We start from the raw sequence: 22,394 nt of genomic DNA on the forward strand, positions 1-22,394 counted from the left end.
CATGATGGACCCTTTCGCCGGTTCGCCCCGCGCGGAGCAGGCGGCGGACGGCGGGGACGGCGGGGACGGCCGCCGGCCGTGGGCCCGCTTCTCCTCCTGGCTGGAGTGCGTGTGTGTCGTCACCTTCGACCTGGAGCTCGGGCAAGCCATAGAGGTACGAGCGGCGTTAGCTTAGCAGGTTAGCATCAGCTGGGACAAACGGATCGATGATAACGGACGCGTTTCTCGGTGCTTCCGGTTCCCTCCGGTGTGTCTCTGCGTTCCAGCTGCTGTTTCCTCCGGACGTGAAGCTCACTGAGAAAGAGGTATCGGTCTCCCTTTGATCATCAATCGGGGCATTGATCAGCTTATTGATCCTGTTTGTTTGTGATCCTCATCAGAAAAGCAGCATCTGCTACCTGTCCTTCCCAGACTCTTACTCAGGTAAGTGTGCGTGTGTGCGTGTGTGTGTGTGTGCGTGCACGCTCAAAGCTCACCTGTCCTTCCCAGGATGCATTGGGGACACTCGGTTCAGCTTCAGGTTGCGTCAGTCGGTCGGTCGCAGAGCTCCAAAGGTCAGAGGAGACGTTTACACCCGGGACGCTGCCGCCCCCCTGCAGGTGAGCTGCTCCCTGATTGGTTATTGATCGGCTTTGTTTCTGCCCCCCCCGGATCAATACTTGTTCTCTGTCTCTGCAGGCTGAGACGTCCCATTTCTTAGGTTTTGTCTATTTCAGACAAGTGAAGGACGTCTCCGTGAAGCGAGGCTACTTCCAGAAGGTCAGCGACGCTCACCTGTGCCCAGGTGTCCCCCAGGTGTCCCCCCGTCCTGCGTGTCTCACTGGTCATGTGACTCTGTCCCCCAGTCCCTGGTGCTGGTGTCCCGGTTGCCGTACGTCCAGCTGTTCCACTCGCTGCTGCAGATCGTTGCTCCGGAGTTCTTTGACAAGCTGGAGCCCTTCCTGGAAACGGGTGATGATGTCATGCCTGCACTATGACATCACTGTGACGTCACTATGACATCACTATGACATCACTCTGCTGAAGGTTCTTTCCCATCCTCAGTGTGTAATGAGATCGACCAATGGCCTCCGCCCGTCCCTGGGCAGACCCTCAGCTTGCCAGTGATGGGCGTCGTCTTACAGGTGAGGGAAGGAGGGCGTGGCCTTTCTGCTGGGGGTGGGCGGGGCTTTTTTCTGACAAATTAAACGCACGTGTTTGTTTTAGATCCGAATACCTTCAAAATCTGACAGACCCGGAGGAAGTCCGGTCAGAGACACACCCAGTGAGGTCAGGAAGGGGGCGTGGCTTCACCACCAGCCAGCAGGAACGCATAATAACGTTTTCTTTGGTCCCTCAGAACGTCCTGCCGGCTCCGACCCGGCTGCCCACTGTCCACGAGCTGGACCTCTTCAGGTCCGTCCCTCCGCTGTCCTCATTCAGTAACCTGATCTTCCTACAGCGAATCCGTGTTTGAAACATTGACCTTTGACCTCAGGTGCTTCCAGTCTGTCCTCGTCCACCTGCAGGTCCTCTGGGAGCTCACGCTGCTCGGGGAGCCGCTGGTCGTCATGGCGCCGTCTCCCACCGTCTCCTCGGAGACCGTCCTGGCTCTCATCAGGTAACGGAACGTCCAATCACAACGCTCCACGGTCGTGTTGCTATGGTAACGAGCGTCCTCTCCCAGCGCCATCAGTCCGCTGAAGTTCTGCTGTGACTTCCGGCCTTATTTCACCGTCCACGACAGCGAGTTCAGAGAATACACCACCAGGACCCAGGCCCCGTGAGTCCCGCCCACCCGAACGCACCTGAGCGCACCTGAGCACGCCCGTCTGACCCACCCGTCTCCCCCTGCAGGCCGAACGTGCTTCTGGGCGTCACCAATCCGTTCTTCATTAAAACCTTTCAGAGCTGGCCTCACGTGATCCGACTGGGAGAATTAAAGACGGCAGGTAAGAAATAAAGAACCTGGAACTCAGCGTCCAATCAAACGACAGCAGAAGCGTAACGCTCCCGGCTCGCCTCGGCCCAACCCGTTCTCCAGGTGACCTCCCCAAACAGGTGAAGGTGAAGAAGCTGTCCAAGCTGAAGTCTCTGGACACCAAACCAGGTCACGTGACTGAGGTCAGGACAGTTTAGCCAGCAGGGGGCGCCGTTCCGTTTAGCGTCAGCGTTTGCTTCCGTCCGCAGGGATCTACACGGCCTTCAAGACCTTCCTGCACCGAGACAAGGTTCTGATCAAACGACTGCTGAAGGTAGGGGGCGTGGCCAGGTGGAGGTGTGTCCGCCAATCAGCGTCTATAAACCGGTGTGTGTGTGTGTGTGCGTGTGTGCGCGCGTGTGCAGGGCATCCAGAGGAAGAGGCCGTCCGAGGCTCAGAGCGCCATCCTGAGGAGGCACCTGTTGGAGCTCACGCAGAGCTTCATCATCCCTCTGGTGAGAAAACAGCCAATCAGGTGGCAGCAGCAGCAGCAGCCACCTGATTGGTCCAGCAGCGTCCTCACCGTGTTGTGCTGTCTCTCAGGAGCGCTACATGGCTAGCCTGATGCCTCTGCAGAGATCAGTGACGCCCTGGAAGGTAAACAGGAAGTGACCTCACAGCGATGTCAGCAGTCTGGAGACACGCCCGCTTCACGCCGTTTGTGTTCCAGGCTCCGCCCCAGATCCGCCCCTTCAGTCAGGACGACTTCCTGGCCACCCTGGATCACGCCGGGCCGCAGCTCACCTCTCCGCTCAAAGGTGATTGGCTGGGCCTGTACAGGTGAGCCGCTCAGGTGTGTGCAGGACGGGACGACGCCCAGGTGTCGGGTTTCGAGCGCTCTGTCGTCTCCCGACAGGAAGTTCTTCAGGTGTCAGAACTTTGACGGGTGGTACCGACGCCGCCACAGAGAGATGAGCGAGACGCTGGAGCGGCGCCACCTGGAGGTCGTCTGTGCCGCCGTGAGTCAGGTGATGTCATCGCTAGCTGCTTGAGCGCGGGCGCGGCTAACGCCTGATGTTCCGCCCCCGCCAGGACCTGCTGGGCTGGACGAGAGACAAGTCTGAGGTGGAGCTCGTGGACCTGGTGCTGAAGCTCAGGGAGAAGCAGGTGAGGGTCCGCCAGGGGGGGGCGCCGGCGGGGGGGGACGACGCCACTCTAACTCGGGTGTGTTCCAGGCGAAGGGGCGGCGGCAGCAGCCGAGGGACGGCGTGCTGGCCCAGCTGGACCGCTCCATCGCCGACATCATCGGGTCGCTGCCGGACGACCTGCAGGCGGTCCTGAACGCAACCTGAGGGGGAGGTTCCTCAGGAGGCCTGAGACTCCTCCCACAAAGCGAATAAACAATCCTTCATAAAAACCGGACCCGACGGCGAGCCCTTTTTATTTAACCACAAAAACACAGGAAGTAAATACTCGTTCACGTGAACAGCTTAAAGGTCAAAGTTTATTCACAGCGACGGGCGTTTGTGTGTTTGTTGTTGACACGCCCCCTACCGCCTGCTGACCGACCACCAGGGCGCCGCCTGCAGCCGGCCGACGCCCCGCCTCTCCTCGGGGCTGAAGTGCAGGATGGTCAGGATGGCGGCGAGCGTCTGCTGCCTCCCGCTGGCGTCCTGCAGCGTCAGGAACTTGTAGATGACGTTCTTCAGGTACTCCAGGTTGGCGCCGTCCCGGCTCCGGTCCCGGGTCAGCTTGTCCAGGTGTCCTCGCAGCTGGGCCGCCGCCTCCTCGTGGCGCTCGCCGTTAGCGATTAGCTTAGCCTGCAGCTGGTGGAGGTCGTCCTCCAGGCGGTGCTTCTGCCGCCGCAGCCCGCCCAGCTCCGCCTCCTTCCTGGCGAGCTGCTCGGAGTAGAGCAGCGGCGCGGGCTCGTTTGAGGCGGCCCGCCTCAGCGCCGTGCTGATGATGTCACCCTCGCCCCCCGGCGAGCCGTCCTCGTGGTCCCGCCTCTCGTCCACGGCGCCGAGCCGCAGCCGCTCCAGCTCCTGGTCCTTCTCCTCCAGCAGCGCCATGGTCCTCGCCCTCTGCTTGTGAAGCTCCGCCTCCAGCTGTGACAGGTCATCGCGGCGCAGCGCCTGAAGCCGCTCCACTTCCTGTTTGTGCCGCTGTTGCAGCGCCGCTTCCTGCTGCTGCCGCTCCTCCAGCCGGCGGCGGTGCTGGGCGTCGGCCTCGTCGCCGTGGATACGCAGGCTGATGTACTTCTCCTTCAGCTCGGCCAGCTGGTCCCGGAGCTCCTCCAGCTCCTTCGCCTGGCAGCCATCTTTGGAGTTCTTGTTCTTCAGCACCAGCTGCGCCCGCTGCTTGTAGCGCTCAAACTCCTCCCTGACTAGTCTCACTTCCTGCTGGTAGGACAGGACCGAGTGCCGGTCCCCGCCAGGCTCCGCCTCCACGTCGGCGTCGGCGAGGGACTGGATGTTCTGCTCCGCGTTCCTCTGGGCCGCCAGCAGGAGGAGCTTCTTCACCTTCTCCAGCTTCTCCTTCAGAGCGGCGACGTCGAGCTGCGACTCGTCCGGGCCGGGGTCGCCGGCCGTCCGGCTGGTGGCGGCGATGGCGAGCGTCCGGTTCTCCGTGTCCAGCTGCAGGACCCGGTCTCTGAGGCGCTGGGCGTTCTTCTGGTCTCGCTGCCTCGTCTTCTCGCAGGAACCCAGAACCTCGGACAGTTCGGAGAGTCTCTGCTCCAGGCCCGCCGCCCTCGCCTCCGCCGCCCGGGCGCGCTCCCGGGCGCGCTCCTCTGCGTCGCACGCCTACGACCACAAAAGCAGGCGTTGAGACCCCGCCCCGCCCTGACCCCGCCCCGACCTCACCTTCCTGCTCTCCACGCCGATCTGCTGCTGCACGTGTTTCTGCAGCCGCATCACTTCCTGCTGCAGCTCCTCCACTCGGGGATCGGCTTTCTTCTGCTCCTCCTCCGCAGCCTGCAGCCTTTTCCTCAGCTCCTCCCCCTCCTCCCTCGCCTCGCTCAGGCGAGCCTCGGACTCCGCCCCCCGGTCCGCGGCCTGCGACGTCATCAGGACGGTGTCGTTGGCGTCCTGGAGGCGGAGCTCCGCGTCCTGTCGGAGGCTCCTCTCCTGCTGCAGGAGGCGCTGCAGCTCCCGGAGCTGCTGGGCGTGGTCGCCCTGCTCCCGCTCCCTCTCGTGCTGCTGCGTGATGATGCGGGCGCGGCTTTCCGCCAGCTGCTGCTGCAGGGCGTGTAGCTCCGCCTCCTGCTGCACCGTCAGGGCGCCGGCGTGGCCCTGGAGCTCCTCCACTTCCTGCTTCAGCTGGCGCTTGTCGGCCTGGAAGCCGGCCTCCATGCGGGACTTCTCCTGCGTGACGGTGGCGAGGGCGCTGGTGAGCGTGCTCAGCTGGCTCCTCAGCTGGGAGACTCGCCAATGGGCGTCCTGCTGCTCGCCGCTGCCGCCGCCGTCGCCCCGCAGAGGCTGCAGAGAGGGAAACGGAGAGGGGAGGCCGCCGCCCCAATCCCGTCAGCCGATGATGTCACAGAGTGAACGCTTGTGGAATGGCGCGGTAAATACCGTGGCGCCGGACTTGTCTCCGGGCTCCGCCTGGTCCGCCATGCCGGTGTCCCCGGGCCCGTCGCTGTCCTCGCTGTGAAGCGAACAGCCGTCATCGGGGACGTCCCACACGGCGTCCGGGCTCTGGTGGTTCTGGTCCGCCTCCCGGGTTGCCGTCAGGACCTTCAGACCCGCCTCCAGCGCCTCCTTCTCCTTCAGAAGGCTCTTGTAGGCCAGAACCACGTCCTTGAAGCGGGTCTGGTACTGGACCAGCGTCTTTTTCTGGGACTCGATCGTGTCCAGCAGCTCCTTCCTGCTGGGCCCGCCTCCGAAGCTCATCCCGAACTTTTCCATGATTCGGGGTCGTGGTCGGGTCACACCGGATCCGCTACGGCGCCGGGACAGAACCGGTTTGACCTCGTTCGCTGCAGAAACCAAACATTTACAGATCAGCTGTTGTTTCTGTCACTTTAGTGACGTCACGTGGTCAGCGGACCGGAAAGCATGAACTTTAGCTTCCAGCTAGTAACGTTAGCCGGTCAGGGCGGAAGCGCCAGACAGGAAACGGCGATTTAACCCCGCCCCCCCAGCGCGAAGGCGGACGTCAACACGTCACTCGTACACAGGAACCGGATCTGGACCTCCGGTTCCCGGAAGGAGTCGGAAGCTAAACCTAAAACCGGACATGAAAGAATGTCTGAACGGCATTTACCGCCTGAATTAAAATGTCGAGAAGCACGTGATCAATGTGAAACATTAGGTCTGTCGTTTAAAGGCCGACGCAACCGAATCACCTCCATGAACCGGTACCGGAACCGGGACCGGAGGGATCTTACCTGATGCGCGGCCGTCAGCGGACCGACAGAGAAACACAACACAAGCAGAAGACGACGACAAGTCATCGGGAGAGTTGATTCCTGTCAGCAAACATCCGCCATGTTGGGCGGAAGTGGGAGGAGGCGGGAATGCGATGTGGCGTTCAGGTCTACCGGAAAAAGGAGAAACCCAAACGAGTAGATTTGTGTGTTTCTTTCCCCAAATGTAATTTACGATCATTCGGTAGCACAAAGAAAATGCGTCCAATCCAAAACGAATCAAACAATAGATATAGTTAACAGTACATACATATAAACACACCAAATAATAAAATTACATTAAATATAAGGCGTAAATGACCATTTAGGGAACTACCGGAACAAACACTCGAGCCCCAGCTGGACTTTAGTGCTAAATGTGGTGACGTAGGAGATTCATTTGGCAGGAAATTGAAATAGCGTTCAACACGTTCTTCCGGGGGAGCCGGAATGTTGCAGCGTTTGAGAGTACTAATAAAGTTTTTCAAAGTAGTGACGTCATTTTCTCCGCGTTGGCCTGGACGTGGCACTGAGGAGCTGCGCCCGCCCGCTCCCTGCCTGTTGTCGGTCTGCTCGGGCTCGGATTAGCGCCTCCGCTCGGATTAGCCGCCGGACGTCTTCCACGGTCGTTCTGTTATTCCTCCGGTACCGAACCGGGACGTTTCTGATCAAATGGGTCTCGCAATTTCGGCGGTGTTCGCCAGAATGTTCGGGAAGAAGCAGATGCGGATACTGATGGGTGAGCACTTAAGCTAGGCTAACTAGCTCCGAGGCTAACCGTGCAGGATTAGTTAACCTGGTTAACCTAGTTCACGCTGAATCTGAGTTGCGTTCTTGTTGAGGGAACTTTGGGTCTAGATCTGACGTCATGATTTATGGAAGCTAACAGTTCGAGCTAACGCGCTATGACGTCAGCGGAAACCTGTCGGTGTAGCAACTGAACACTTTAAAGGTCCACGTTGTCATGGTAACTACTCTGAAGGTTCTGTTCTGATGTTTCAGTCGGTTTGGACGCGGCGGGGAAAACAACCATCCTGTACAAACTGAAGCTCGGAGAGATCGTCACCACCATCCCGACTATCGGTATGTGTCCTCACGCCAAACAAACAACACGTCAGCGACGTCATTCGGTGCCCTGTTTGGGGGCGTGGCCTCCGTTTGACCTCGCTGCTGGTGTTCAGGGTTCAACGTGGAGACGGTCGAGTACAAGAACATCTGCTTCACGGTCTGGGACGTCGGCGGCCAGGACAAGATCCGGCCTCTGTGGAGACACTACTTCCAGAACACGCAGGTACCGGACCGGGACCGCTAGCGGTACGTGTGTGTGTCTGACCTGTGCGTGACCTCTGACCCCTGCTTCCCGGCCAGGGCCTGATCTTTGTGGTGGACAGTAACGACAGAGAGAGGGTCGAGGAAGCCTCCGATGAGCTGCGGAAGATGGTGAGTTTCTGCCTCGGTGCGGCCCCGCCCGCCTGTGGAACTGTGATGTCATCAGTCACATGACTCTGCAGCTCGGGGAGGAGGAGCTGAGCGACGCGGCCATTCTGGTGTTTGCTAACAAGCAGGACCTTCCCCACGCGATGACGCTCGACGAAATCACCGGGAAGCTGCGGTTGCGCGAACTGACCGGCAGGAAGGTAAGGACACGCCCACACGCACGGACACGCCCACACACACGCCTCACCTGCCCTGACGGCTGCTCTCTCTCCTCAGTGGAACGCCCAGGCTACCTGTGCCACGCAGGGTACAGGTCTCTGCGAGGGTCTTGACTGGCTGGCCAATAAGCTGACGAGCTCTTAGACCACATGACAGGAAACAGGAAGCCGCTGACGGCTCCCGTTCAGCGTGTACGGACTGGAGATGAGGGGCGGTTCAGAAGACTGTTGTTGGTTTTTTTAAATTATATTTGTCTGTCTGTCGGAGGAAGTGATGTCACGGACTCGGAGCGCCGAGCTCACCTTGATTTCCCAGCAGCCCCTTCTGTTTTTAATTTGCATGTTTTAACTCAGAATTATGGCAGGATGTTATGGAGGCGGAGCTAACCTCTGGGCTAAAGACAGGGGGCGGGGTTCAACAGGTAACCGCTGCCCGGTCATGTGACTGCTCATTCCGCACCTGGAGGCCTCGTCGTTCTTTTCAATGTGAAGAAGCAAAGGTGATGCAATAAAGGTTCTTTTCTCGAGACCTTTTCTTTAAGTTTATTTTTTGAGTTTCATAAATGAAACTTCTGTTAATAAACGATTTGATGCCAAAGAGTCATCGTAGCTTTAATGCTGATGCAAAGAGCGAGAGTGTCACTGAAACGGGAGGAAACGGACTGTCAAAATAAAATGGAGTATTTCTGTAACCATGGTAACGCCCTCTTGCAACATTTGACTGATCGCATCAAGTTGCGTGTGCGTGTAGGTGACAGCCGCTTAGATGACAAGAACTTTAAATCTTTATTTTTTTAATCACAAATTCAAACATACAAAACTTTATGCAAGTGGAACCCAAGCTTCTGCTGGACCAATGGCCGGCCTGCGTCACCAGACCTCTAGACGCTGATTGGTTCCTGCTGGTTGTGCTGACGTTTGACCACGAAAACCTTCTGACCGGAAACCGTCACGGTGTAAACGAAATCCTCCAGGACCACTGAGGAGAGGACAGGTGAGAGAGCCGCACAGGTGAGAGACGGACCCGCACAGGTGAGACGGACCCGCACAGGTGAGACACATAACGTCACTACAAACATCACTATGGCCTTCAGTGCTAGATGGAGCCCATGCTACGCTACACTGGAGTGTAGCACAGCTAGCTCGCGATTGGTCGGCTTTACCTGCGGCGGCGGCTCACCTGACAGGCGTTTGAACGCCGGCTCGGCTGATCCAGCGAGTCGGAACCGACATGCGGTCCGAACCATCTGCATCATCACGCCGGCTGTGTGTTCGTCGTTCTCCAGCTCACCTGCAGACTGGCGGGGGGGGGGGCGGGGCAAATCAGGCGAAATGACGTAATAGAGCTTCGCAGTAAAGTCATTTTCTTGTACGTCTCTGCATTTAGCGTCACTGGGAAACATGGCCGCGTGTGGGCGGGGCAACACTCACGGCTAGAACCCCGTCCTCACTGACGACCAGGTACCCGAGCTGGTCCGGGATCCGCTCCAGACCCGCAGTCAGCGCCGCTGTCGCCTGAAAACAACAAGCCGGAACCCACTGAGCTAACAGGCTAACTGACGGTAGCACGACGCGCGACACCGAGACGTCACCGTAAACACTCACCATTGCGTCCGCCTGTTTCCTGCGCTGTGGCTCAGACGCACTTCCGTCTTTGGAATCTTCACGTGACTGTTGCATTCACGAGTATCGGACATTCGTAGAAATGTCAAAATTAATCAATCCAGCGGGAACCCACGCAGACGCGAAGAATAATAATACAAGAATATATGAAGATAAATGTTCAAGCCGTTTATGTGTAAACTGTAAATTGTGATGATTCGATTTACCATGACCGTGAAGGCAGCATGACGTTTGTGTTTCAGTTTTCCCACCCAGCAGCAGGGGGCGCGCCCACGTTTCTAACTTCCGTGTCTAAAACGGAAGTGTGGTCAGCTGATCTCCTCACGTGACCTGTAGCGGCTGTCAGCAACGAGCTCAATTCATTGCTCCTCTTCTGTCGGTGGAATCTCAAATCTCCGTGATGGCCGGCCGTGGGAAATTGATCGCCGTGATCGGTGATGAAGACACGTGCACCGGATTCCTGCTCGGCGGGATCGGGGAGCTCAACAAGAACCGGAAACCGAATTTCTTGGTGGTGGAGAAGGACACCAGCGTCACGGAGATCGAGGAGACCTTTAAGTACGCGCTTCATCACGGACCCGGTTTAACCGGAGGTCCAGTCCGGTCATGACGTCATATCTCCGCCGTGGTTAAACCACTGATAGCCCTTTGAATGACGTATAGCCGTTAGCTAGCATCCCGTTAATGCTAGTTGTACCATTAGCATTGATAAATAGATATGTATTGATCCGTATTTATCCAATGCGACTCTTCTTCGGGGTTTTCTGGAAGCGGAATTCACCGGGAGCTCTCCGGTGTTCGGTAGATGTTGCTACTTTTCTTCCACGTGCACCGTGTCGACCGGGAGACTAAAGCGGCCGTTAAAACGGTAGAAATCCGAATGAAGTCTGGGTGACGGCTTCCGGGCGTTGACTCCTCCCCTCTCTTCCTCGCTCCAGGAGCTTTTTGGCGCGCAGCGACATCGGCATCATCCTCATTAACCAGTTCATCGCCGAGATGATCCGCCACGCCATCGACGCGCACATGCAGTCCATCCCCGCTGTGCTGGAGATCCCGTCCAAGGAGCACCCGTACGACGCCTCCAAGGACTCCATCCTGCGCCGCGCCAAGGGCATGTTCTCCGCCGAGGACTTCCGCTAAAGCGCCAAGCCCCGCCCCCTCACATGTAAACAGTTTGCTTTAATGTTCAGGAAGTGGAAGATGCTTCCGCCTCTCGTGACTCGGAGTCCTTTGTTGTTTGTTTGATCCAAATGTTTTAACTTATAATCGACGTTGGAGGGAATAAATCCTCGTTTCCTGTCGCCGTCTGCGCCTCTTTTATTCTCCGTTCTACACGAGTTCCGTTTGATCAGCCGATCGTAATCGTTTGAAGAGGAAACGTTAAAGACGTCGGTGTTAAAACGTGAGAAACGCAAAAACCGATGAAATCGCAGGACGGAACCGGCGGGTCCGGGCGGGTTCTGCTCCGTGGCAGCGGCTCGGCCGACGAAGACAAACAGTCAGTATTGATCCTGGGGAGGTCTTCATCGGGGACAAGGTCCACCCGGTCCCAGAGCCAGCCCCCGCTCCAGTCCCCCGCTCCAGTCCCCGCCTGGTTCTGATCCACGATGACGGCTGCTCCGTCTCTCCTGATGATGATGATGATGATGATGATGGTTTCTGTGTCTGCCGGTCCTCTTCCTCTGCCACGCAACAGCTCCAGGTGAGGGGGGGGTTATGTTCTAGAGACTAAATATCACGACGATGATGAAGATGACGATGACGATGTTTGTAGAGACGACGATCAGACACCTGTCCGCTTTCACCGGGAGGGAGAAGCGAACGCCACAAGGTGAGCCCGACAAATCAGGAGACGATTCTGAGCCTCGTTCTATTTACGCTTTGAGGAGTATTCTGTTTAGATACGCGTAGTTACTCATTCGTGTACCTGGACAGGAACCGAGTCATCGAGGTTACGCTAGTTATTATGGGAAATAGAGTTTCAGGTTTAGAACACTGTTACGAGGTTCCGTTGGGTTCTTTTCAGGTTTAGAACACTGTTACGAGGTTCCGTTGGGTTCTTTTCAGGTTTAGAACACTGTTACGAGGTTCCGTTGGGTTCTTTTCAGGTTTAGAACACTGTTACGAGGTTCTGCCGGGTTCTTTTCAGGTTTAGAACATTGTTACGAGGTTCTGCCGGGTTCTTTTCAAGTTTATTTGACAGATCCCGTTTTTTGTTTTGCAGATTGGAGACCGAAATATTCACACAGTCAGTGAAACAACAAACGCCGTCTAGAACGTTTCTCTGTATGTCACTGAAGGGCGTTATACTGTGACCTTTGACCTCTGTTTAAGGCCCGCTGCTCCCTCCAGGTCATTCGATGGCTGCCCCCTCCCCACCTGTATATTACCCAAACTGGGTTCTTCTCTGCAGAAGGGGGACGAGACGGCGGGAAAGACCAGCAGCGATCCGTTCGGCATCGGAAAGAAATGAGAAGACCCTGCGTGATGTCATCGCGTCTGTCATTTATGATAATGACCCTGCATGACGTCATCGTGTGTGTCATTTATGGTCATGTTTTAAACCGGAAGCCTGCAGCTGTCTATTCCTACTGTGTTGCTTTTAATTAAACTTCCGTGAATTCCGTAAATCCTCCTCTTCCTCTCGGGCCGTCTCTTCCCGAGGACGGTCCCAGTTTTCCGGCTGAGGACGTGGCAGGCAGCCGCTGATTCCGTACGAGCGCTGCCATTGGTCCGCAGGCAGCCAACGGGCAGCCAACGGCCAATCACAAGCTAGTACGGCAATAACGCCCTGCCGGGTCATCCGAGAGCTTGGCGAAGTGGCCCAATCGGATCGAGGGGAGCGTCCCAGGCGGCTCCGGATTGGCTAGGGTAAGGCGGAAGTGCCGCAGAGGGAACGCGGCTCGGCGGTGAATTCAGCAGGAACGGCGTTCACGAGAAGCGGCGCGCGCTCAGGTGAGAGGACAGGTGTTTGTTTACGCAGCGACGCAGCGACGCAGGTTCAGAAGGGGGAGGGGGGGGGGGAGAACCGCCATTTAGCCTGATAGCAGGCTACAAACAAGCTAGCGGCTAATGTTGTGCTAGTTTTACGGTCTTTAGGCGAAAACATGTTTCTGTCAATAAATGCGGAAAATAAATGAGTAGAATAAATAAACTAAATTAATCACAGTGTGACGTCATCATCCATCAGATAGGCTTAGGGTGAGGGTCCCGCCTTCAGATCGGTCTGTCCCCCCTTCAGATCGGCCTGTCCCCCCCCCCCCCCCCCCCCTTCAGATTGGTCTGTCCCCCCTTCGGATCGGTGCGTCCCCCCCCCCTTCAGATCGGCCTGTCCCCCCCCCCTTCGGATCGGCGGCGCCGAGGCGTTCAGGCGTCGGGTCTCTGAGCGAGTTCCTGTCAGGATGATCCGGCCGCTGCTGATGGGCGTTGTCCTCTGCGTCGTCTACGGCAGCAGCAAACCCACGGAGAAGACGAGTCGCGTCCATGACGACGGCAGAAACCACGACTACGACCACGAAGCCTTTCTGGGCCGAGAGGAAGCCCGGAGCTTCGAGCAGCTCCGGCCGGAGGAGAGCAGGCGGCGGCTGAGGTGCGTTCAGGGTCTGTTGGGGACCAGCGGGACGGGCCCGGGTTCACCTGGCCCGGGTTCACCTGACCCGGGTTCACCTGGCCCGGGTTCACCTGACCCGGCAGTGATCCGGTGAATGTCTCTGCAGCATCATCGTGGATAAAATGGACCGAGACGGGGACGGCTTTGTCTCGGGGGCGGAGCTAAACGACTGGATCAAGCGCGCCCAGATGCAGCACGTGTCCGACAGCGTGGCGGCTCAGTGGGACGACTTCGACGCCGACGCCGACGGCCGGATCAGCTGGGACGAGTACAAGAACGTGACGTACGGGAGCTACCTGGGTAAGGACACGCCCTCGCCCCGCCCTCGCCCCGCCCTCCATTCTCATTGGTCGCCTCCAACAGAAAGCCCCCAGACGGACGGCGACTACAACTACACCCACATGATGATGCGGGACGAGAGGCGCTTCAGGGTCGCCGACGGCAACGGAGACATGGTCGCTAACAAACAAGAGTTCACGGCCTTCCTCCACCCCGAGGAACACGAACACATGAAGGACGTCGTGGTCCAGGTGAGCGTGATGTCAGCGCCGTGATGTCAGCGCCGTGATGTCACAGGCGTGATGTCAGCGGCGTGATGTCAGCGGCGTGATGTCACCGGCGTGATGTCAGCGCCGTGACGTCACAGGCGTGACGTCACTCGCATCGTGTCCTCCGTCCCAGGAAACGATAGAAGACGTCGATAAGAACGGCGACGGACTCATCGACCTGCAGGAGTACATCGGTAAGAGTACTTCCTAGTAGTACACGCGTATTTAATACTCGTGTACTTTTACTGTCTCTCTGAGGTTGAGCGTTCTCAGGCGAGTTTGACCAATGGAGGCGGGGTCAGCTGGGCGGGGAGACGTCCCGGCGTCCTCACTGCTGTGGGTTGGACTCCGGCCTGCAGGGGACATGTACCTGTCGGAGGACGATGAAGACGAGCCGGACTGGGTGACGAAGGAGCGGCAACAGTTCGCCGAGTTCCGAGACAAAAACGACGACGGGAAGATGGACAGGGAGGAAACCCTGGACTGGATCCTGCCGCCGGACTACGACCACGCGGCGGCCGAAGCCCAGCACCTGCTGCACGAGGCGGACGCCGACCAGGTCCGCCGCTCCCGCCTCCCTCTCCCGCCTCTCCCACCGCTCCGGCCGCTCCCGCCTCCCTCCCCCGCCGAATGTCTGACGCCCGTCTTTGCCTCTTCCTCAGGACGGGAAACTCAGCAAGGAGGAAATTCTGGACAAATTGGACGTGTTTGTTGGAAGCCAGGTGACGGACTTCGGCGAGGCGTTGCTGCGGCACGACGAGTTCTAGCCCCGTTTCGAGAGGAACTCGTTCTGGGAACCAGAACTTTGTGGTTCTGAAGGCGTGGCTGCGTCCGGCCCGGTGGCTGGGCAGCGCCCTTCATCCCGAGTGAAACTCGCCGTGGTGCGTTCACTGACCTCTGCTTGTGAAGCATTTGAGACGTTTTCTATCGCTATGAATCTCTTTTTGTCTTCATATTTCAAGCTAAACTTTGACTTCTGCATCCAGATTGTGATAAAAACGCTTTTTTTATTTGTCCCAGGAGGTTGTTGGTTTAAGCCCCGCCCACTTTAGACAGAACCAAATGAACTGAGGACACAAAAACACTGTATTTTATTTTAAATTTTTCTGCTTTGATCTAAATAAAGCGCTACAGTCAAATATCAGTTGTTTGTATCGACACATCTGTGGACGCCGGCGTGGACCTGAAGAATGATGAGCTCATTTCCTGTTTGTTTGTTGGGTCGATGTCAGTCGTTACAAACGTTATGCAGATAGAACTGATAGAGGAGAGAGAGCGACAGAACTCAGAAATCACAAATCTTAAAATTTAGACAAAGGAAAGTCTGAGGTTCTGTTCAAGTCTGAGTCAACTTCCTGTATTGATCCGGTTTAATAGATATAAAATGAATTGAATCGAGTTGATGGGGACCGGTGACCCGTTCAAACCCGCTGGTCCTCCAGGTACCGGCTGGTCTGAGGTCCAGACCTGTCCCCCGTTGCATCATAAAGCAGCCGTTACGGACCCGCAGGTTTGGGATTTACCTGAGCAGGTCGCCCCGCCCCCTCCCAATCCTTTTAAAGTCTTCGCAAAATAAGATTATTTGATTTTGATTTTGATAATAATCAACTCTCCATCCTCAACGCGGTGAAATGTTTTATTTTTACGTTCATCACTTCCGGCCAGTGAAACGGAAGAGCCCAGAATCGTGACGTTGCAAATATTTACGTTCTGCCAATGGATTACATTTACATTTAGTTAATTTAGTGAATAAACATCGGGACGGAGCGCAGGGTCCGAGTGAATGACGTCAGGTCCGGTTATAACGACAGGGCGGAACTGTTGTTCTCGCCCGTGTTTCCTGCCGGGAGGACGTCGTAGTTGCACGCGGGAACCCAGTGCGAGATGGCGGCCGACAGCCAGGCAGTGTAGGACGCGTTCAAACCCACCGCTTTGACTTTCTGCCTTATTGCGCGCCTGCTTCGGACCCGAACCATGGAGGGGGGCAAACCGAGCCTGACGCTGGTGTACCAGGCGGTCCAGGCTCTGTACCACGACCCGGACCCGGCCGGGAAGGAGCGAGCCTCGGTGTGGCTCGGGGAGCTTCAGAGATCGGTAAGAAAATGGGAGAGGCCGGAGGACCGCGGGACGGTACCGGCGGCGTGGGCGGCTCCGCGGCGGGTGGAATGCAGCTCGACTGGACCGGGTTTTAACGTTTTCCTTGTTTGTCTGCGGGCAGCTGTTCCGAACTGCGCAGTCTCAGAGGAACCGCCGTTAGCATCATAGCTAAGCTAAGCGAGCGAAATGAATGGATCAAAGCACGGACCGCGGCTTCCCGGCGGCCCCGGGACGGCGCCGCGGACGTTTATCCGGAGCCCCCCGCCGGTTCCAGCGGCTCCGGGACCGACGCTAGACGCGGGTCTGGCGTCGGTCCCGGAGGATTTCAACAGGCCTGGCCCGCAGCACGGAGCTAGCGCTGATAGCATGCTAGCATAGCAAAGGGAGCTGCGGCGGTTTCCCTGACGTGGGATCGGTTAGTTTGTTACCGATGATTCATCGCTTCATCCCGTTAACGAGCTTCATCCGGTTAACGAGCTGGATAGACTGAATCCAGTCGGTGGGGAAACGGCGGTTAACCGGCAGGAGCGTCACCGATCACGCGAGAACGCTTCACGTTGATACCGAATCGATCAGGTCGAAATGTTGACAGGCGGTTGTTTACGTCACGAAGCACCGGAGACCGGGATCCGATCTGGATCCTCCCGCAGCAGGAGGCGAAAGCGCCGAGCTTCTAATGGAGGAAACGTTTACCGGAAATAAAAGCTGTGGAGCAACAGCCGTCAAAGCGGAGCTAGCCGCTAGCAGCTAATGCGCGTAGCAGCCCGGGGAGCCAGCAGGAGGTCCAGGTGCTCCTTCGGGGGGTGACGTCACACACCGTCCTGTTCTGCTGTTAAGCGTTAGCCTGAATGCTAACGCTGATGGACGCAAAAGACAACCCGGGTCTGTGTTGATCGTGTCCCGGTTCCGTTCGGGTTCCTCTTTCCGAGCAGGCTCCGTCCGGGTTCCGTCTGGGTCCGGGTCGGTTCCGTCTGGGTCCGGGTCGGTTCCGTCTGGGTCCGGGTCGGTTCCGTCCGGGTCCGGGTCGGTTCCGGCCCTTGGGTGGTCGCAGACAGGAAGTAGAGCCACCGGGGCAGCAGCGGTTTGAATCCCGAAACGGTTCCGAGCGCATTAAAGTGTTCTCCTGTGGCGCTCGGCTTCAGTGACATCACTTCCTGCCCCGCCCCCCAGATGTACGCGTGGGAGGTCTCCGACCAGCTGCTGCAGCTCAAGCAGGACGTGGAGTCGTGTTACTTCGCCGCGCAGACGATGAAGATGAAGATCCAAACGTCGTTCTACGAGCTTCCGCCCGAGACCCACAATGCACTGCGGGACTCACTGCTGACCCACATCCAGAACCTCAAAGACCTGTCGCCCATAATCGTCACGCAGGTAACGGCTCGGGGCCAGAACCGGGTTCCCCCGGTCCTGTGCTGGTGTATAACGGTTCTGTTGGTTCTGTTCTTTTTTATAACGGTTCTGTTGGTTCTTGTCCCGGTCCTGGTCCAGCTCGCTTTAGCCATCGCGGACCTCGCCCTTCAGATGGCGTCGTGGAAAGGATGCGTTCACACGCTCATAGAAAAGTAAGACGTCTTAATGCGGGGGGGGGGCGTGTCTCACACCCAGGTACTGACCCCGCCCCCTGTCCTCGTCTCCAGGTACAACAACGACGTCAGCTCGATGCCCTTCCTCATCGAGATCCTCACGGTGCTGCCGGAGGAGGTCCACAGCCGGTCCCTTCGGATCGGCGCCAACCGGCGGACGGAGATCATCGAGGACGTGGCGTACTACTCCAGCACGGTGGTGACGCTGCTGGTGAGCCCCGCCTCCTCCGCCCCCTGCCGGCGGCTCCGCCCCCGTGGCGTCACGCTGTCTCTCGTCCCCCCCCAGACGTCGTGCGTGGAGAAGACGGGGAACGACGAGAAGATGTTCATCAAGGTGTTCCGCTGCCTGGGCAGCTGGTTCAACCTCGGCGTGCTGGACACCACCTTCATGGCGAGCAACCAGCTGCTGATGGTCCTCTTCCAAGTGCTGGTGAGCCCCGCCCCGCCCCGCCCCTCCCCGCGCCGCCCCGCCCCGCCGGGCCTGACCCGGGCTCTGCTCTCCCGTGTCCGCAGCAGAGGGACGAAACGTCCACCAACCTCCACGAGGCGGCGTCGGACTGCGTCTGCTCGGCGCTCTACGCCATCGAGAGCGTGGACACCAACGTGCCGCTGGCGCTGCAGCTGCTCCAGGGCGTGCTCACGCTGGAGACGGCGTACCACATGGCCGTGGCCCGGGAGGACCTGGACAAGTGAGCCGGGGAGGGGGGGGGTGGGGGGGTCGCGTCCCGCGCGGCGTGCTCACGCTGCGTCCTCGTCCTCGTCCTCAGGGTCCTGAACTACTGCCGGATCTTCACCGAGCTCTGCGAGACGTTTCTGGAGACCACGGTCCGGAGCCCGGGTCAGGGCATGGGGGACCTGAGGACCCTGGAGCTGCTGCTGATCTGTGCGGGACACCCCCAGTACGAGGTACGGGGGGGGGGGGGGGGGGGGGCTGACCGGGCCGGGCCGTCCTCTGTCCTCCCGGTTCTGGAGTCTTCACCAGGTCTTGTTCCGGTCCAGGTTGTCGAGATCTCCTTCAACTTCTGGTACCGCCTCGGGGAACATCTGTACAAGATCGACGCGGCGCTGCACGCCGTCTTCAGGCCGTACATCCAGAGGCTGCTGCACTGCCTGGCTCGCCACTGCCAGCTGGACCCGGACCACGTAAGTCCCCGGCCCGGACCGGCCCGGCCCGGCGCCGCCTGCCCCGGCCCGGTCCTCACGTTGTTCTCCTGGACAGGACGGGATCCCGGAGGACACGGACGACTTCGGCGAGTTCCGGATCCGGGTCTCGGATCTGGTCAAAGACGTCATCTTCCTGGTCGGGTCCATGGAATGCTTCTCTCAGGTGAGTCGGGTCGGAACCCGCCCCCGCCGGCGACCCGGAGGACGCCCCGGTGAGAGGTTCTGCTTTGCTTCTGTCCTCAGCTGTACGCCACGCTGAAGGACGGGAGCCCGTCCTGGGAGGTGACGGAGGCCGTCCTCTTCATCATGGCCGCCATCGCAAAGAGCGTGGACCCGTCAGTACCCGAGCCTCGGAGCCGCCGAACCCAAACCGCCGGGGGGTGGGGCTTCACCTGCGCTCCGCCTGTCTTTCAGAGAGAACAACGTGACGCTGACGGAGGTTCTGCAGCAGGTGGTTCTGCTCCCGGAGAACGTTCACATGGCGGTCCGGTTCACGAGCATCGAGCTGGTGGGCGAGATGAGCGAGGTGGTGGACCGGAACCCGCGGTTCCTCGGTGAGTCCCGCCCCGCCCCGCCCCGGGTCCCGTTTGAGCCGAGCACCGGTCCACGGGCCTGTCTCTTCCTCTTCCTCTTCCTCGCAGACCCGGTCCTCAGCTACCTGATGAAGGGCCTCCGGGAGAAGCCGCTGGCGTCGGCGGCGGCGAAGGCGATCCACAACATCTGCTCGGTGTGCGGCGACCACATGGCGCAGCACTTCCAGGGCCTGCTGGACATCGCCCGCTCGCTGGACGCCTTCGCCCTGTCCACGGAGGCGGCGGTCGGGCTGCTCAAAGGTAGGACACGCCCGCGGCGACGTCATCGGCGGGGGCCCCGCCTCTGACGCAGCCTTTACCTGCGCAGGTACGGCGCTGGTGCTCGCCCGTCTGCCTCTGGGGAAGATCGCCGAGTGTCTCAGCGACCTCTGCGCCGTCCAGGTCTCCGCCCTGAAGAAGCTTCTGGCCGAAGAGTCGACCAACGGCAAGTCGTCGGATCCCACGGTGTGGCTGGACCGGCTGGCCGTCATCTTCAGGTGAGCTCACCTGTCCGCCGAGACGGCGTCCACCGAGACGGCGTCCCCCTCTGAGCTTGTCTTCTCCTCCAGACACACCAACCCCATCGTGGAGAACGGACAGACGCACCCCTGCCAGAAGGTCATCCAGGAGGTAAGACGCCTGAACGCCCCTGAACGCGCCTGAACGCCCACCTGTCCTGTGACCCCCCCCCAGATCTGGCCGGTGCTGTCGGAGACGCTGAACGCCCACCGGGCCGATAACCGGATCGTGGAGCGATGCTGCCGCTGCCTCAGATTTGCTGTCAGGTGCGTCGGGAAAGGCTCCGCCTCCCTCCTGCAGCCGCTCGTCACTCAGGTAAGACGCGCCCGTTTCGCCGCGCGAACCCGGACCGGTGCGGGGCCTGATCCGGCGTCTGCCTCCAGATGGTGAGCGTGTACCAGGTGTACCCGCACTCCTGCTTCCTGTACCTGGGCAGCATCCTGGTGGACGAGTACGGCATGGAGGCGGGCTGCAGGCAGGGGCTGCTGGACATGCTGCAGGTGAGCACACCTGAGCGGCATCCCGTTTGTCGGGCGTGTCCTGTTAAACCCCACCTCCTGCTTGCTCTGGCCCCTCCCCCAGGCTCTGTGCATGCCCACCTTCCAGCTGCTGGAGCAGCAGAACGGGCTGCGGAACCATCCGGACACGGTGGACGACCTGTTCAGGCTGGCCACCAGGTGAGTCTCCAGGTGCCGCTGCTCGGCTTCCGCCGGCCACGCCCCCTGACGCGGCCCCGCCCCTGCGTCCAGGTTCGTCCAGAGGAGTCCCGTCACCTTGCTGAGCAGCGGCATCATCGTTCACATCCTCCAGTGCGCCGTCGCCGCCACGTCGCTCGACCACCGGGACGCCAACTGCAGCGTCATGAAGTTCGTCCGGGACCTCGTCCACGCCGGCGTCACCAACGACGTGAGTCCGGCCCGAGACACGCCCCCCCGGGCGGGCGCGTCGCTGACGCGTCCGTCTGTCCGTCTGTGCGCCCCGCAGCACGAGGAGGACTTCGAGGTGAGGAAGCAGCTGATTGGTCAGGCCATGGAGCAGCACGGCCAGCAGCTGGTCACGCAGCTGATGCACGCCTGCTGCTTCTGCCTGCCGCCGTACACGCTGCCCGACGTCGCCGAGGTGCTGTGGGAGATCATGCTGTTCGACAGACCCGTGAGTACGAGCGGCCGGCCCGGGGGGGGGGGGGCGGGGCCCGGCGCGGCGCTCGGGTGAGTCACACCTGCTCTCTCTGCAGACGTTCTGCCGCTGGCTAGAGAACGCGCTGAAGGGTTTACCCAAGGAGACGGCGGGAGGAGCCGTGACCGTCACGCACAAACAGCTGACGGACTTCCACAAACAGGTCACCAGGTGAGACGCGCTGGGGGCCATCTTTGGAGTGAACGTGACCCAATCACGTTCATGCGTAGGCGAGGCGTTCGGGGGCCCGTGTATTCGACGGCGAGGCGTTCGGGGGCGCGTGTATTTGACGGCGAGGCGTTCGGGGGGCGCGTGTATTTGACGGCGAGGCGTTCGGGGGCGCGTGTATTCAATGGCGAGGCGTTCGGGGGCACGTGTATTTGACGGCGAGGCGTTCGGGGGCGCGTTTAGTCGACGGCGAGGCGTTCGGGGACGCGTTTAGTCGACGGCGAGGCGTTCGGGGGCGCGTTTAGTCGACGGCGAGGCGTTCGGGGGCGCGTTTAGTCGACGGCGAGGCGTTTGGGGGCGTGTTCCTGGTTCTTGCTGAGACTCGTCAGTCACACATGGAATGTCGTAAAACGAGTCCTGGAACCGGACGGCTCCTGAGCTCCTGACGGTTTAACCCGACTCACCTGGACAGGTAGAGAGTTTACGAGCAGGTGAAACGTGTTTCGAGTCGTTTCCTTTGGTGAATAATGAATAACTGAATCGTTGTTTGTTCTCAGTGCTGAGGAATGTAAACAGGTGTGTTGGGCAATCAGAGAGTTCACCAGACTGTTCCGGTAGCTGCCACCGGCACACACCAGGTAACTGTCGCTCAGGTAACGCAGCTAGCCCTCAGGCAGCTAGCTCTGACGCGGCTAGCGCTCACACCTTTGCTGCAGGTAACGCCGGTTCTCTCCTCAGGTTACGTCTTTCGTTGACCAACGTTCAGAGGTGACGGCAAAAAGCTGCGACTGCAGTCGAGGATCCAAACGGATGTGATGAAGACGAGGACGAAGACGAAGGACTTTGAGCGTGAGACTCTGAGGGACTGACGGAGTGAACACTGACCAGGTCCTCCACCCTGACCTGCAGCCTCACCTGAACTCACCTGCAGCAGGTGTGAGGTGAGCGGCGGCGGGTCTGGCGGGTGGGCGGATCCGGACTGGGAGGAGTTCACTAAGTGGATCTTCATCAGTAGCCAATCGTAGGCCGCGCCCGTCGACCGTTTTTAAGAGAACATTTATTTTTGGACTTTGGTCGTGATGTTTTTTGTCCGTGCCAAACACAGAGCCAAAACGTTTCCCATGATGCTTTTGGGCGAGCCTGGGCGGCTTGGCGGTGGAGGATTTGGCGTCACCTTTGACATTTTTAACTTTGGTTGACTTTTAGTTTTGCCACAAAGCGAGACAGAGTGAACTCTGGGTAACGACAGACTGACACCATGACATCATCGGTGATGTAGCCTTGTTGTAAACAATAAAAACAGAGAAAGGACCGCCCCCGTCTGGTTTCCTGCTTAAAGCCTCCTGATTGGTCCGTCTGTCGGCACCGCCTGAA

General features: G+C 59.1%; 7 protein-coding genes across 8 annotated transcripts; 5 read left to right on the forward strand and 2 right to left on the reverse strand.

The window, feature by feature from the left end:
- The first annotated feature begins 1 nt into the window (after position 1).
- Positions 2–3,315, forward strand: dennd6b (DENN/MADD domain containing 6B). Its single transcript, XM_068755140.1, has 20 exons — positions 2–154; positions 267–305; positions 381–423; positions 490–599; positions 679–759; positions 846–951; positions 1,045–1,124; positions 1,207–1,269; positions 1,340–1,395; positions 1,478–1,600; positions 1,667–1,762; positions 1,837–1,931; positions 2,024–2,089; positions 2,170–2,234; positions 2,326–2,415; positions 2,504–2,557; positions 2,631–2,740; positions 2,817–2,919; positions 2,993–3,073; positions 3,136–3,315. Exons 1-20 carry the CDS (start codon positions 2–4, stop codon positions 3,250–3,252), a joined length of 1,731 nt encoding a protein of 576 aa, XP_068611241.1. The 3' UTR covers positions 3,253–3,315.
- An 8-nt stretch (positions 3,316–3,323) lies between these two features.
- Positions 3,324–6,386, reverse strand: gcc1 (GRIP and coiled-coil domain containing 1). The gene is made up of 4 exons (XM_068755139.1): positions 6,288–6,386; positions 5,473–5,876; positions 4,762–5,376; positions 3,324–4,701 (listed from the first exon to the last, which is right to left on the reverse strand). The coding sequence occupies exons 2-4, from the start codon at positions 5,803–5,805 to the stop codon at positions 3,451–3,453; spliced, it is 2,199 nt and encodes a 732-aa protein (XP_068611240.1). The 5' UTR covers positions 5,806–5,876; positions 6,288–6,386; the 3' UTR covers positions 3,324–3,450.
- Positions 6,387–6,825: 439 nt separating this feature from the next.
- Positions 6,826–8,560, forward strand: LOC137910743 (ADP-ribosylation factor 4-like). Its single transcript, XM_068755141.1, has 6 exons — positions 6,826–7,044; positions 7,308–7,388; positions 7,487–7,596; positions 7,674–7,745; positions 7,817–7,942; positions 8,019–8,560. The coding sequence occupies exons 1-6, from the start codon at positions 6,978–6,980 to the stop codon at positions 8,103–8,105; spliced, it is 543 nt and encodes a 180-aa protein (XP_068611242.1). The 5' UTR covers positions 6,826–6,977; the 3' UTR covers positions 8,106–8,560.
- A 173-nt stretch (positions 8,561–8,733) lies between these two features.
- On the reverse strand, positions 8,734–9,694 carry lamtor4 (late endosomal/lysosomal adaptor, MAPK and MTOR activator 4). Its single transcript, XM_068755142.1, has 4 exons — positions 9,566–9,694; positions 9,392–9,475; positions 9,141–9,258; positions 8,734–8,939 (listed from the first exon to the last, which is right to left on the reverse strand). The coding sequence occupies exons 1-4, from the start codon at positions 9,638–9,640 to the stop codon at positions 8,842–8,844; spliced, it is 375 nt and encodes a 124-aa protein (XP_068611243.1). The 5' UTR covers positions 9,641–9,694; the 3' UTR covers positions 8,734–8,841.
- A 191-nt stretch (positions 9,695–9,885) lies between these two features.
- atp6v1f (ATPase H+ transporting V1 subunit F) lies at positions 9,886–10,878 on the forward strand. Its single transcript, XM_068755359.1, has 2 exons — positions 9,886–10,141; positions 10,522–10,878. Exons 1-2 carry the CDS (start codon positions 9,984–9,986, stop codon positions 10,721–10,723), a joined length of 360 nt encoding a protein of 119 aa, XP_068611460.1. The 5' UTR covers positions 9,886–9,983; the 3' UTR covers positions 10,724–10,878.
- A 2,106-nt stretch (positions 10,879–12,984) lies between these two features.
- On the forward strand, positions 12,985–14,880 carry calua (calumenin a). 2 transcript variants are annotated; one of them, XM_068755144.1, is made up of 6 exons: positions 12,985–13,172; positions 13,300–13,493; positions 13,557–13,723; positions 13,875–13,935; positions 14,101–14,300; positions 14,404–14,880. In XM_068755144.1, the coding sequence occupies exons 1-6, from the start codon at positions 12,985–12,987 to the stop codon at positions 14,506–14,508; spliced, it is 915 nt and encodes a 304-aa protein (XP_068611245.1). In that variant the 3' UTR covers positions 14,509–14,880. The 2 variants fall into 2 exon arrangements, with proteins under 2 accessions (XP_068611245.1, XP_068611244.1); XM_068755143.1 differs by having other exon boundaries at positions 13,300–13,723.
- Positions 14,881–15,620: 740 nt separating this feature from the next.
- Positions 15,621–22,331, forward strand: tnpo3 (transportin 3). The gene is made up of 22 exons (XM_068755078.1): positions 15,621–15,835; positions 17,009–17,209; positions 17,327–17,400; positions 17,476–17,632; positions 17,708–17,851; positions 17,935–18,110; positions 18,189–18,327; positions 18,421–18,564; positions 18,641–18,748; positions 18,829–18,920; positions 19,000–19,139; positions 19,227–19,418; positions 19,486–19,654; positions 19,727–19,787; positions 19,851–19,991; positions 20,060–20,176; positions 20,259–20,353; positions 20,426–20,582; positions 20,661–20,828; positions 20,911–21,023; positions 21,578–21,658; positions 21,759–22,331. Exons 1-21 carry the CDS (start codon positions 15,716–15,718, stop codon positions 21,636–21,638), a joined length of 2,769 nt encoding a protein of 922 aa, XP_068611179.1. The 5' UTR covers positions 15,621–15,715; the 3' UTR covers positions 21,639–21,658; positions 21,759–22,331.
- Positions 22,332–22,394: the final 63 nt, after the last annotated feature.

The sequence above is a fragment of the Brachionichthys hirsutus genome, chromosome 22 (genome assembly GCF_040956055.1).
Source record: "Brachionichthys hirsutus isolate HB-005 chromosome 22, CSIRO-AGI_Bhir_v1, whole genome shotgun sequence".
In the NCBI taxonomy this organism is placed as follows: domain Eukaryota; kingdom Metazoa; phylum Chordata; class Actinopteri; order Lophiiformes; family Brachionichthyidae; genus Brachionichthys; species Brachionichthys hirsutus.

Coding starts and splice junctions, on each gene's coding strand:
- lamtor4 (XM_068755142.1), bottom strand. CDS start 9,640: ATGCAACAGTCACGTGAAGATTCCAAAGACGGAAGTGCGTCTGAGCCA. Junction 9,476..9,565: donor GGAAACAGGCGGACGCAATG/GTGAGTGTTTAC, acceptor TGTTGTTTTCAG/GCGACAGCGGCGCTGACTGC. Junction 8,940..9,140: donor GGCGTTCAAACGCCTGTCAG/GTGAGCCGCCGC, acceptor TCCTCTCCTCAG/TGGTCCTGGAGGATTTCGTT.
- calua (XM_068755143.1), top strand. CDS start 12,985: ATGATCCGGCCGCTGCTGATGGGCGTTGTCCTCTGCGTCGTCTACGGC. Junction 13,936..14,100: donor CGACCTGCAGGAGTACATCG/GTAAGAGTACTT, acceptor TCCGGCCTGCAG/GGGACATGTACCTGTCGGAG. Junction 14,301..14,403: donor ACGAGGCGGACGCCGACCAG/GTCCGCCGCTCC, acceptor CCTCTTCCTCAG/GACGGGAAACTCAGCAAGGA.
- gcc1 (XM_068755139.1), bottom strand. CDS start 5,805: ATGGAAAAGTTCGGGATGAGCTTCGGAGGCGGGCCCAGCAGGAAGGAG. Junction 5,377..5,472: donor GAGACAAGTCCGGCGCCACG/GTATTTACCGCG, acceptor CCCTCTCTGCAG/CCTCTGCGGGGCGACGGCGG. Junction 4,702..4,761: donor TCGGCGTGGAGAGCAGGAAG/GTGAGGTCGGGG, acceptor TTGTGGTCGTAG/GCGTGCGACGCAGAGGAGCG.
- tnpo3 (XM_068755078.1), top strand. CDS start 15,716: ATGGAGGGGGGCAAACCGAGCCTGACGCTGGTGTACCAGGCGGTCCAG. Junction 17,633..17,707: donor GCACGGTGGTGACGCTGCTG/GTGAGCCCCGCC, acceptor GTCCCCCCCCAG/ACGTCGTGCGTGGAGAAGAC. Junction 18,749..18,828: donor CCATGGAATGCTTCTCTCAG/GTGAGTCGGGTC, acceptor TTCTGTCCTCAG/CTGTACGCCACGCTGAAGGA.
- LOC137910743 (XM_068755141.1), top strand. CDS start 6,978: ATGGGTCTCGCAATTTCGGCGGTGTTCGCCAGAATGTTCGGGAAGAAG. Junction 7,045..7,307: donor GCAGATGCGGATACTGATGG/GTGAGCACTTAA, acceptor CTGATGTTTCAG/TCGGTTTGGACGCGGCGGGG. Junction 7,746..7,816: donor CCGATGAGCTGCGGAAGATG/GTGAGTTTCTGC, acceptor ATGACTCTGCAG/CTCGGGGAGGAGGAGCTGAG.
- atp6v1f (XM_068755359.1), top strand. CDS start 9,984: ATGGCCGGCCGTGGGAAATTGATCGCCGTGATCGGTGATGAAGACACG. Junction 10,142..10,521: donor GAGATCGAGGAGACCTTTAA/GTACGCGCTTCA, acceptor TCCTCGCTCCAG/GAGCTTTTTGGCGCGCAGCG.
- dennd6b (XM_068755140.1), top strand. CDS start 2: ATGATGGACCCTTTCGCCGGTTCGCCCCGCGCGGAGCAGGCGGCGGAC. Junction 1,601..1,666: donor ACCGTCCTGGCTCTCATCAG/GTAACGGAACGT, acceptor GTCCTCTCCCAG/CGCCATCAGTCCGCTGAAGT. Junction 2,741..2,816: donor GATTGGCTGGGCCTGTACAG/GTGAGCCGCTCA, acceptor GTCTCCCGACAG/GAAGTTCTTCAGGTGTCAGA.